The sequence below is a fragment of the Typha latifolia genome, chromosome 2 (assembly GCF_019914945.1).
Source record: "Typha latifolia isolate L0001 chromosome 2, TyphaL0001v2, whole genome shotgun sequence".
Taxonomy (NCBI): Eukaryota; Viridiplantae; Streptophyta; class Magnoliopsida; order Poales; family Typhaceae; genus Typha; species Typha latifolia.
In genome coordinates, this window is record NC_133087.1 from 4,274,717 (window position 1) to 4,288,192 (window position 13,476).

General features: G+C 37.7%; 2 protein-coding genes across 2 annotated transcripts; one reads left to right on the top strand and one right to left on the bottom strand.

Moving 5' to 3' along the window:
• Positions 1–3,326: 3,326 nt before the first annotated feature.
• LOC140781084 (uncharacterized) lies at positions 3,327–4,414 on the bottom strand. Its single transcript, XM_073126882.1, has one exon. It carries the CDS (start codon positions 4,241–4,243, stop codon positions 3,566–3,568), a length of 678 nt encoding a protein of 225 aa, XP_072982983.1. The 5' UTR covers positions 4,244–4,414; the 3' UTR covers positions 3,327–3,565.
• A 6,476-nt stretch (positions 4,415–10,890) lies between these two features.
• LOC140782697 (uncharacterized) lies at positions 10,891–13,415 on the top strand. The gene is made up of 2 exons (XM_073129415.1): positions 10,891–11,170; positions 11,524–13,415. Exon 2 carries the CDS (start codon positions 11,528–11,530, stop codon positions 13,142–13,144), a length of 1,617 nt encoding a protein of 538 aa, XP_072985516.1. The 5' UTR covers positions 10,891–11,170; positions 11,524–11,527; the 3' UTR covers positions 13,145–13,415.
• Positions 13,416–13,476: the final 61 nt, after the last annotated feature.

Sequence of the window (13,476 nt, forward strand, 5' to 3'; positions counted from 1 at the left end):
GTATCTATAATTGGTGTTTGTCACGGATAACGGCTAATCGCCTATCGAGCCTTTATTTCAGAATCAAAATGCAATCACTCTGTGCTTCTAGAAGGATTTGTTATGAACCTCTTGTGCTCCCTTTAGTTTTCTGTCCCTAATGGAATTAGAGCTCTCCTATTCACTGCTGAAATGTATTGTCGTCTGCATAAAGTTTTGTGGTTCTGCCTAGTTAGCTGTTAACTTTTGTAGTCTTCTGAATGTAGATAGTGTTGAACACTTCATGTGAGCAAATACTCATCCAAGGGAAAACAACAAAGAAAAGGAAAGAAAAGATGGTAGATCAAAGAAACACAATAAGGTGAAGTAGTGGATCCTTTTGAATGGCTCGACAGAAAGACAGCATGCACTAAGCTTGTCTGATAACCTTTTTCAGATAAAGCTTACTAGAAAAGCAGATGGACTTTCTTTTTAGATATTTTCATTAGGTTGCATCTTAGATCTTAGACGTCTTTCTGCAATTGCTAGGCATAAAAGGTGAAAACGCACAATCTCATCGACGTTGCGGGGTTAATATGTAAATCTGAGTTTCCCACATGTTCAGTGTGTCACAAATTATTTTTTTCAATTCATCTGCAGAAGCCTCTATAATCTTTCAACACCTTTTGTTGTACAATTGTATTGAATTGTAAAGTTATCAAAATGAAAAGGAAGCTATGACCAATAGAAAACTCACTCTCATGCAACGAAGAAACCTTCAGGTATGCAGTACTGCTGCTAACAAATATATCTTTTAGAAAGTAAATATCAGTGATAGTTGAGAACTTGAGATCTACCTGATGTTCTTCTGAATGGTTTAATAGTTATTTCAGTAGATCAAGTTTCAAATTATCGCAGTGTTAGATAGAAATAAATGACTACTTTCTTCTAGGATTTTATGCAGTAAAAACTCTTAATGATCAGGTACCAATCAAGTATGCCTTAACTTGAAGCTTTACATGAGAATGGTTAAGAGTATTAGTGGTGCTTAATGGAAATTAACAAACCTTTTATTTTCATTAATATATAGCTAATGGTGTATTACTTTAAAGTAGCATTTGAATAAGTACCACAAGCATGCTTATAAAGTCTTTTGACACTTATCTTAACATAAATTATGGTGTTAATTGTCTACCAAACCTTTAAAAAAAACCACATGAACCCTCAAAGTGCAGTGCCATGCACTTTCAATCTTCCACAATATTTTACCATAAATGTTGCTAGTCACTGTAACTTCTAATGGTGGTTTAGATTAATAATGATCATGAACTAAAGATAGAATCTTTGCAAGAGATTTTTTTTTTCTTCTCAACCATCTCCATTAATTAGTGGCTGTTGGCCTGAGATGTGGCCCAATATGGTTTACAGAAGTACTCCATTCTTAATTAGCAATCATAATCATCTGGTCCATAAAAGAAATTTCTGAAACGAAGCTAGGAAATTAACCCTCCTGGGAATCTTGATGTGAATCTTCTTTAGTGCATTGAAAGGGGCTTTTTCTCAAACACAAAAGGCAACTAAGGCCTCAAAAAACTTTCCTCCCTCTTCAAGAAGGTCCTTTTCTGCAAAGCTTTCACTTGATCCACATCATAACTATAATTTTTTTTCCCTTTTGTTTTTGCAAGAAATGACCCTACAACTGGTTGATTCAGGGCAGGAGAATAATAGCAAATCACATCAGTGTGTTTTGGGGCAATTTAATTAGATTAGTAATTATGCAATTTAATGATTAAAACCAAATAAAAACCAAACTAATCCTATGGATACAACATTTGTGTTAAAAAGCTAGGCAGCCAATTTGGGGCCATGATCGACCACTTGATCAAAATGGTCGACAAGCTTTCCATAGAAGACAATGTGACATAATTTAGTTGACCCTTGAATCCAATTGAATCATTCTTCTCCAAAGTGCACACCCACTCTGGTATATTCGAATCAAGAGGTCACTTTTGAGCACCAAATTTGGTGAAGTTAAAAAGGTAAATTGATCTTATATCAAATTTTAATTACACGCAATTTTTAAATGGCAGCATGAAATTCCCATAACAAAATAAAGCACTTTGGTACCATCATATTTGACCATTTCTCCTTTCATAATTTTGTTTTCATTCTTTTATAAAATATTATACTAATGGGGCACCATCTTAGTTACTTGATGCACGTAATCGATGTATTAACGTGTATCTAAGTTTTGATGATACACCAAACTAATCTGCACAGATCTGACTCGCACTGAATCTCCGCTAACCCTATAAACTCTGAAACTCTTACAAATTTGACCGTGATTATAAACCCTAGTAAATAAATGGAGAGGAAAATGTGAAGCACCGGCCATGGCGTCAACCCTCTAAGAGTTAGCTTTCTTGTTAAGTAATTAATTAAAACCAACGGAAAAAGACGTCTGCTAGACCTAAATGAGAACACTTCAGAATTGCATGGTCTCTATTAAACTACCAACTTGAACTCCATGGTCATCAAAAGGAGGGGAAAAAAAGCTAAAGTTATTAACTTTAGTGTGCGTCTCTCGTGGTTCTCATGTACATATTATTCTAATATAACGTGGGTCATCAAAGGGCAAAGTGGGATTTTTCTCTTTCTTGCAAATTAGATCCTGGCCGTCCATTGATTTGGCTTTTGCCATCAAAGCTGTTGCCTTAGCAACAAGTGTCATTGGAGGAAACCCACCACTTCAATTGTTCACTCTTCTAATGAGTTGCCAAAAGTTGGTACGATTAAACCAGCCATCTACTCTAGAGACCAAAGAATTTGTAGAAAAAATTATTTGATAGTTTGATAGCTTAGCTCTCGACTCGACTCGATTGATGACTCGACATTACAGTTAACTTAGAGGAGCAGCTCGATAGGGTGACGGCTTAGAGCAAATCTGAGCGGCGTAAATATTAAAAAATATATATTAATTTTATTAAATATTTGTTAACAATGGTAGATGAGATGATAGGTACCATTTTGGTATTGATTCTTTTGAACTAGTCAATATCTACAATGGTGGACAAAGTCGACCCAAATTGGCAATTTAACTATATACTGCATTAGGTACATTGGATTGAAGAACTACCGCAAATTCAGGGCTTAAGTTGTAAACAAACATCATGATTAATTTCACACATAGTAGAGAGTAGTTGTATATAGTAATCCAGACAGCATACCAACAAATAGGAGGGCATTAGATTTTGGTAATAGTAAGATTAAACTTTGAAGAATATTCTGATCATATACTCTAACAAGAACAAAGAAGAATTTGCAAAGAAAAAAAAAACTAAGAATTCCATTATGCAAATCTACCCAAATTTGCAACCAAATCGTAGAAAATTTTTATATGTAGCATTATGATCCCTGATCATATGAAAAAAGAAGACAAAGGTGTAAAAAAAAGGTAGCAAGAAAATCTGAGACCCCCAAGACCTTATATATAATAATATGATCATCACTGCAGCCATAACACCCTTGCAGTACTTACCAGCTAGCCAATATTAATTAATTAACCCATAAGAGGATAATTAATTAAACTAAACCCTTCAATAAAAACTCAACCCCGGCCACCCACCGGACCCCGGCGGCTGTGACTATACTCCGGGGTGGCGGCCACGCTCCTCTGCCGCCGTAGCTGCTCGTAGAACCTCTTAATAAACTCCTCCGCTTCCTTGTCGACTCGGCCGTCAGCCTCGCCCTCCTCCTCCCTTATCGGGTACGGCGAGTCCGTTATCCGCAGCTGGCGCACCACCGCGGGGCTCTTCCCGGAGCTCCACATCGGCGTCGCCGCCACCGACCCGCACTCCGACGCCTCGTCGTTCAGCATCTCGAACGCCTTCGCGATCGCCACCGCGTCGTACTCGTAGTAGTCCTCCTCGCCGTCGCCGTAGCGGCGGTCGCGGTGGCGATTCTTTCGCTTGGTGACGTGGAAGGAAGGGAAGGAGGGGGTGTTACTGCAGCTGAACTCCACCTCCCTCGGGTTGTAGAATGCGAGGTTTGGGTCCACCTGGCGGCAGGAGAAGGCTGCTGCCCCTGCTGCGGCACCGGCGGTGGCGTGGTGGTGGTGGTGGTGGTGGAAGTTTATAAGGTTTCCCAGGGCCTTTCCTGCAAGTTTGCCACGCTTGAGGAGGAGGTGGAGATCCATCGTCAGCTTCCTCTTGGAGAAGCCTTTACGTAGCATGTAGTAGACTACGCGCACTACGTTCAAGAGTCGCTTGGCTACGCTCGACTCCATCTCGCCGGCCGTGTCGGATTCTGTCCTTGTTTCTATTAATTCTCTTTCTCACGAGGGCTTTCCTGAAATAAATAAAAGAGGGAGAATTGTAGTATATAGTACTAGTCAAGTAGAGGAGGAAGAGGAGAGAGATCTCTTCGATGTTGGTTTTGGTGCGAGTGAGATGGAAGGAGGAGGTGGGGTATTTAAAGGGGAGGTAAAGAGAGCGGAGGAGAGCGACGTTGCCGTCGCATTTTACGAAAAGGTCCTCGAACAAGGGAAAATTTGTAGATCGGAGGACGGAGTGGAAATGGTAACTCGTGAATGAAGTGGTTTTTTGGCCAGCTCGAAAGGGACCACCGAGACAATGAATGGCCGACACCTGCTGGCCACGTGGCCAAAGTGGGCCCGGTTTTAAATGTGACGTGTACGTTACACCGTATCCCCTTAATGGCAGAAAGAGGTGTCTGCGCTGTTTGGACTCCAACGGTCCTCTTCTCCTATTAATTTCCAAAAGGGGACACCCATTTTCTCTTTTTCTTAATTTTATTATAATGGCAATGGGAGCATTTCTTATACTCTCCCAATTTAATTGTTTTGGGCATACAATAGATTGCCTAGAAACCTTCAAACCCAGACATCTTTGTCTTTTTGGGTCATAATTACTGAAGCTGTAATGCAACTTTAGTAGCACATTTTTGCAGGAAACAAAGCTCATTACTTAGCCTCCAAGAGATGGAATTCCAGTCTTTATTCCAACCCCTCTCCCTCCTCCACCCTACCCTCTTCACCAAAAGTTGGTAAGAGCTCAGAGCTCAAGAAGACTTTTCTAAGTGTCTTTTTCTTGTATTAGGGGATTTGGGGCTGGCTTTCCACAGGCCAGTTGAGGCTGATGAATCCAATGGTTGCTTAGTTTGATTGGAATTGCTATGATTCATATAGGGTGGGGTGGGGTGGGGTGGGGGACCTCTCCATTGCCATTAAAGCGGTTCTAATTTTTCTTTTCTATTCATTAATTACTTTTGCTTCTAAAAAGAAGCTATAGTAGTATAATGGATGGTTGCTTGCTTAATTCACACCTTAAGAGATCCACAAAGATGAAGGATTCCACTAATTAGGTCCTTGGGAATACTCTTGGGAATTTGGCTAAACAAATAAGGAACAACTAAAATATATTTTGTGTTCTTGAGGAAGTTTGGATTTTACCATTGTATTTGAGGCAATATGAGAAGTAAAGGCAAAGGAATAAAGAAAGACAATGATACTTTGGTTCCTTTAAAAAGAAAGACAAATGTTTAATAAATTTTGTAATAAAAATATGGAACAAAAAATATATATATATATAAAATATTCGACAAACTGTGAAGAAAACTATGAAATAGAAAATACAAATATTTAATAATTACGAATTTCATAATAAAATTATAAAACTCGTAAAAAAATTATAAATATTCAATAATTATGAATTATATAAAAAGACTATGAAATAAAAAAAATATAAGTGTTCAATAACTATCAAATCAGTAACAAAACTATAAAACACAATTAATTTTTTCATTCAAACTCAATCGATTGTCAATATTTCAACCATTGCGCCTATCGCCTATCGCATAAGGGTAAACTATGAAAGAATTTTTTTTTAAAAAAAAAGTCTCAGTTGCGAAGAAAATAAAAAATGGGTCAAAATAATACAAATAAAAACTAAATAAATTTTTGATACGAATCACCCCCACTTAGTATATATACTCTCTGTATTCTTATTTGGGTTAAAGCTTAAAAGCAGTCAAGTTAGTGGCCGAGTTGGTTGGCAAAAAGTTGAACACCATTCAGCCAAAAAGGAATCCTATTGGCCTGCTGAGTATGCACGTGGAAATCTTGACAAATTCCAATCCAGTGGTGGGTACGTACTACTTAGTACGCAGATTCTTTCCAGTAACCTTATCAATTTAATGATTCAAAAAAATTTCAAGTTACTCACTTAATCTCCAATCTAGATTAAATTATAACGACTGTTAGTTTAGTGGGGATGCGAAAAGACTTAATCATTCCACATAAAATACTCCGATTTGATAATAGTAAGAATAAGTTGTCCATCTATATCATTATTTCTTTTTATAATAAAGAATTAACTGTTGCAATTTAGTAATGGTAATTAAATTCTTAGATTTAAAATACAAGTGTAAGTTACACTATATATATATATATATACTTGCCGGGAATCCACCTTACAGCTTCAAGCTTATCCATTGGAAGGATAAAGACTGAGCAAATGAACCCAAACTGATGTATTCTTTTATCAAAGAAACCAAAGCAAAGGGAAAAACCAGAGATCTATTCATTTATTTTTCCTCCACTGACACAAAGTGTTGCTCTTTATTCCAACTTTGATCCTTTGCTGGATAATTATTAGAGACAATGCGAGAGAGGGAGAGAAGTGATAAGGATTGTGTGCAATAATATATTATCTATGCATGCATGGTGGTTTTCTTTTATCACAAAACCATGAACAACTTATACTTATTAGGTGGTATTGGCAGGAAAACCAAACCATGGAATTAGGAATTTGTGCTTCTTGTAAATTGATGAAGTTTACAAAATATTGATATTAATACTGCTGCTGTAGAGAGAGAGAGAAAAAAAAAATTAAGAAAAATATATATTTTAATCTCTCATAGTTCTTACAACTATAAGCAAAGCCATATATAGAGGAATTAATGTTCCTTTCTTATGATAACTCAGAGCTCACCATGGACTAGTAGTGTTAACAAAGTGAAAGCACCTTTTACCAATATATTATATGAAATCAAAGTCTTTTCTTTCCTCCTACTTTCTTGATAGATTCATGGAGGTTGCACTGGAGAACAATGTCCACAAAATAAATAAATAAATAAATAAAGTATTATTGAGTTCTCTTTGTTTCATTGTTATTTTTTTTATATTGCTTTTCTCCTCAGGATAGAGACTAATACTACATTAAATTTTATGTTTGGGTTCAGTGAGATTTCTCTTTAATTTCTTAGTGGGTTCCGGAAGTCTTCCAATCCAACAACATACTATAAACAACAAAGTGTTTGATGTTCTTCATTATCCTAGATTACTATACTTTTAACACTTTTTATAATGTCTCAATATATGTCACATTACCCTTTGGAAGAATAATAATGTATGATTCGCCAAATGTTTTGTTCTTAAAAATATATCGTGATACTGAGTCATAGTTCAAGGAGCGAAGGTATGATTTAGCAAACCAAGAATTTAATTACATGAGAAAAGTATTATGAAAAATTACAGTTTATCTTGAGAGAATTTTAAATTTCAATTATTAGTTAACTGCTAGAAATAATTTTATAACATCATTAGTTTAGGATCGATGAGTTAAGTGCTTATGTATAAAAGTATTAAAAATATAAGTTAAAATCAAACTAAATCACATGAGATAAACTATAATTTGTTTAAAATAGTACTAAATTCTAATATGATAACGGATGTGAATTATGAATCTTCTAGTGAAGTGAACCAAACTGCAAATTTATTAATTAGTTAGATGAGAAAACTCTTAAAGTAAAGTCAATTGGGAGGTCCATGCCTCCTTAACTTTGAGATTTATGTCCTTTGCTCTTTCTTCGGTTGGAAGGATTAGGGATTAATAAGTGGTAGGGCCAATAAGAGATAAGAACCAAGGATTAAGACAAAGTACGTAATAGTTGATTATTAGGCAAGTTGAGACATAAAACTTATAGTTATGGGGAGATTTAAATATTAAGTTTCTCACTATAAATAATCGACTTGATCCGACCCGTAATAATTCTGGATAGGTTTGAAGATGTTCGAATAGAATGTTGGAGGATCTAGCTGTTGGATTTTATTGAATTTTAAATATGTTGTCGCTCTTGAAGAGAATTTTCCAACAAATCTAAGATCTCAGGATTTGGATGGCTAGATCTTAAGATATCGGTCGAATAGTAGTCGAAGGTTGGATGAACCCTAGCTTATTAGCTCTTCAATGGCTAGATAAGTGCTAGGAGAACTCTTTTAGAGTGAAGGGGAAGAAGTTACTACAGAAGAGAGGGATTAAGAGTTGGAGGAGGCCGACTAAGGACTTGGGCGGGCGGTAGAGGAAGGGAGATAGGAGAGGGCGCCAATGGCTAGAGCAAGAAGAAGGGAGACAAGGGCAACAATGCCAATACAATTATCAAATAAACTCCAATTAAGATTTTCTCCACATATTTATAGAAGCTCACCCTTTTGATCCAAACAACCAAATTAAAATCCTAAAAATCAAAAGTTCTCGCCGCAGTGCGTTCGAACGCGCCTGATCGTGTTCAAACTCGTAAATACCGTTCTCTATCTTTGCGAATGCGTGCAGACGTTTGAACGGCCATGGCCGTTCAAAAACGCAATTTTCGTGTTCTGTTGAACACGTACAAGTGTTTGCATGACCCGTTCGAACGCGGATCCCTAGCGTTCGAACGCCCCCCAATAAAAGGTCTTATTTTCTCAAGCAAATTTAAACTAAATAAATATACCCATCCCAATAAACCCAGTGTCGCGAGTGAATTTAATCCGACCGAGTCGTATCAAAATCCTATGCACAAAGTGCTTTTTTTTTTTTTTTCCTTCCTTTCATTTTCACATCCTAGCACTTATTCTAATTTACGCTCCATTTATATTAAAAAAAATGATGACAAGTCACAATAAATATACAGGGCGGGTCTACTTATGTTTAATTCATTTCAAAATTAAAAATATAAATTTATATGACTTTTGCCGGGGAGAAATTTTCACATAAGTCATTTAATTTTCAGTGACATATATTTAGAAGTGGTCATCCTCCAATTCCGCAGTTTCCGAGAGACATAATAAGACATAAGCTATATTTATTTTCGATTCAACCATTTACACCGATAAAACTCATTAAATTTGTCTTGAATTGTACTAAATACCGAAAAGAAAATTTCTGGAGGGCTAGTTTGTCAAAATCGAGACATTTGCTTTCATGTCACAATCTTAACGAGTGAGTGGGAGCTTCAATCTATTTTCAAGGTTCATCTCGCTTTTCGTTCATTTCCGCCACAGCCTTTCTTTATAATGGCCAAAAGAAATATATATTATATGGTAACGTATTGGACACCTGTCGAAATATTAGCTCTATCTTCTTCAAACCACTCTCGTCACAAATTTCATCTGACCCACCCTAATTATACCACTGTATGAATATTAACTAACAGTTATTAATAGGTGATGATATAACTGATCTAATAACTATCTTTTTCTCATAAAACAGTATTATCCCGTTTAGACTTGACCGGAGCCCGCTCAAATTTAATCGGGCTAAGTTCGGCCCAAGCTCGGTTTGAGCCCGACTCATTACGCTCATTATATGAGTATGTTTCGATGAAAAATTAACCTAAACTATTTTGATAAAAGCTTATTACACTTGACCCACAGTGACATATGATATTTTTGTTATAATCGGGCATGTTACACTCGGCCCAATACCAATATATGACACAATAACAAATTATAATATTTTAACTTGGCCTGAATTCTACTAGCTTGATTAATTAGTGAACCAGACTACAAATAATTTAGCTTGAAAAACTTCGGCCATACCTAGCTCGAACCACCTGACGATCACCTTTAGTCCCGGATAGCTAGAAAGTACATAGCTAAAAGTATTTACCTCAAAATTACAAGACTTTTTCTAGGAATGTAAAATTCTATACTAGAATTTCTATAATTTTAGATCTACTACCAAAGTAACTTTTAGTGGTGATGCCAAACACCCAGTGCTTATGACAAAAATATATCGACCCCACTTATGATAGATATAATTTGGTCATTTGTGTAGGTTAATTTTTTTGATAGAAAGTCTAATCATTGCAACTTGGACATTAGTAAACTATAATTTTTTATTTTTTAATTAGTGTTTGATTATTAGAAAGCGAAAGAAAGTATTCACTTTAAAGAATTTAGGGTTGTCAAGCTCGATGAGCGGCTCAGGCTTAGCTTGGGCTCGGCTCGGCTGAAGCTAAAGTCCGACTCATCTCGATCAGAGCTGATCTGAGCCCGAGCCGCTAAAACTGGCTCGATAGGCTCGGTATAAATCCACGCCTAGTCCTCTGCCATGGTGGGCCTCCTCCTCCTCCTCCTCCTCCTCTTTCTCCTTCTTCTTCTTCTTCTTCTTCTTCTTCGGCAGCGGCAAGCCGCTGTGGTGCCGCCTCCTTCTCCTTCGGCAGCAGCAAGCCGCCGCGGTTCATTGCCTCCTCCTCTTTCTTCTTCTTCAGCTCGGCTTAGGCTCGATCCAATTCGGCTTGAATGAGACTTAATGATAGGCTCATTTCAGGCTCGATCTCAGCTCGAGTTGAGCTGAGCTGAGCTGAGCTTAAGCCTAATTCTAAAGCTCAAAATTAATTTGTAGCCGAGCCTGAGCCGGAACAACTGGGCTCGTTTACAGCCTTAAAAGAACTTCCCTATTTTTAATATTTAAATTAAAACTAAATTAATTTTTTTAAAGAAAATCATGTAATTAAAATGGGACACCTCATAGTAAGCCAAAACTAGAATCCAAAGTGAATTTTTTTAAATTTTGGATCAACCGACACGAGTCAGGTGGTGCGAATGGATGGACTTCGTCCAATAGAAAAGGCTCGTCTTCCTTCTGTCCCGCTACTCCATTAGAGTACGAAAGCCATTAAATATAAAAGAAAAGGAATCAAGAAAGCAACCGCCTTTCTTTTTCTTTTTTTTTTATCCCAGATCTCTCTCAGTAGCTGAGTGGCTCTCCCCTCCGCGCTTGATCGTCTCGTCCAATTAAAGGTTCGAGATCTCTCCGCATTGTGCTACTTTAGGACACGAATGCTCCAGATCTACTGAGTGCTCTGTCCTCGATCGCTTCGTTCCGGTCCCTGTTCCGAGATTTCTCCTCCTCCTGCTGGAAACTATTCGGTACGATAACCTCTCTGGCCACTAGCGTATTGATGATTCCAAGGTTAAAGCTTTGCATTTGTATAAGGTAGTGAGTGGAAATGCGGATTTGGATTTCTCGACATATGCCCTCTTGGTTTCTGTTTCGGTTTTAAAGGTTTCTTTCTCTAGCGGTGGAATCTTTTGTTACTTGATCTTGTTCGACGTCATGCGTTCTCGATCTAGTTGTTTTGGGTTCCTTTTTCGGAGATTTCTTGATAGAGTGGCATTCTTAGTTTGCTAGCTTTTGAGACAATATAGATCTTGTGTGTTTTTGTTTCATTCTGTATTGAATTATTAATGTGTTCGATTTCTTGTTTTGTTTGGCAAAGCAGTCTCATGTTTACAATGCCTCACTATTCAACAAGCCGGAGCCAGAGGAACAAAGGGTCCAATGTCAAGAAGATACTTCAGGTGGCTTTGCTTTTGGGAGTTGTTATCTGGCTGCTCTACCAGGTTAAGCATTCACATGATAAGAAGAATGAATACGAGGAGAAGAGGATTAGGATGGGAGATGATGACGTATTCTCGGGGCGCAAGGAGAAAGCAGGCTACGAAAGGAATGTCAACCTAGACAACCATGATAGTCACTTTGATGAGATCTTCAAATCTGAGGAAACTAATGGAGGTCAACCTGATGACTTTGAACCAGAGAAGGATGGTGAAAATGTTTTTGTGAAGGAAACTGAGGAATTACAAGAAGGAGATGTGACAAACATTCTCAATCAAGAACATGAACAGGAGCAAATTGGCTATGGAGATCATACCGATTCCAATATCAATGATGGACATGAAGTAAATAGTGAGGGTACAAGAGAAGACCCTGAGGGTGCTCTCAGGCTTGATAGTCAAAGGAATGGCATTAATTTTTCAGATCAAAGTGAAAGTACAAATGGAGAAGATGGTTCCTTAGAAGAGAATGAACACCAAGGGGATGAGAATGTTGTTCAAAACTCCACATTTGATAAGGAAAATAGTGATAACACAGAGGAAGGATCCGTTAATGATGAAGTTCATGAAAGGGAAGGAATTGATTCACAAGGAAGCATTAGCTCCAAGTCCGATATTATGGGTATTGACACAGCTGAAGATGCCAAAAACATTGTAAGTTTTAGTGATGAAGAAGGTCCAGCATCAACCAATGATGAGAATGCGCAGAGAGATACAGATGAATCCCGAGGAGATACCACTCCTAATTCTGAAACTACTGAGCAGCTCACGATGGAAGCTGCTAAAACCAACCCAAGATCTGTGGAAGAAGTCACCACTGCATCCGGTTTAGAGCAAGATGACATTGCGAAGCCAGCTAATAATGAGACTGCTAAAGGGGAAACTGTAGAATCCCAAATAGACATTACTTCAGAGGATCATACTGACACAGGATCTGATAACGAGCTTTCTAAATTACCATTTGGTAATGACCAAGAGAATCTAGAAATGACAACAAACAGTGAGGTGTTGGATCTGAAATCAGTTCACTCTGAAGGTCAAAATGCTACTATAGCAGAAGATGTCTCTAACCTTAAAGATGATAAAGTAGAAAGGACAGCTGATGGTGTTACTACTGCAGGAGAGGCAGTTAGATCAGATGTTGAAAAAGTTGGCAACAACCCTCCAGAAGAAACAAAGACCGAAGAGAGCTCAGTTGATGGAACTTCCGAGGTTGAAAAAGTTGGCAACAACCCTCCAGAAGAAACAAAGACCGACGAGAGCTCAGTTGATGGAGCAGCAAATTCATCAGATAAGAATGAACAAATTGATGCCTCTAATGATGGTGAGCTAGGTGGATCCCAAGGTAATAGTGTTTCTGTGGCTGCGAGTACCACTGGTGGCTCTGAGGACATACAGATAGAACTGAAGGAGGAAAACGAAACCAGCTCCAACTCTGGTGATAATATGCCCCTGTTGGCTGGTAATGCGAATGAAGACAAAGGGGAAGAAGTTAGTGCAGAGTAAGAATGGCGTTTAGCTATTTGATGATTCCTCAGAAGGATGATGAAGAGCTTACAGACATTGAAACGGCCAAATTTTTTTTGAAGTTAGTCTAAGCAAGGAAGAGAGATGGTGTAGGTGTTGCAACTGGGTAATTTCTCTTAGTGCAACTGTATAGGTCCATTGAAATTTCGTCACGTTTATGCCCTTTCTTCCTTTCATATCTGAACTGCCATGTCTTCTCTATGCATCTTTCGTTGAATTGATTAAGTAAGAAATTTGCAGAGTATATCCATATAGTGGACTTGTTTTAGTTTTTCTTTGTGCACCACCTCCTTTAAGCAATATATTAATTT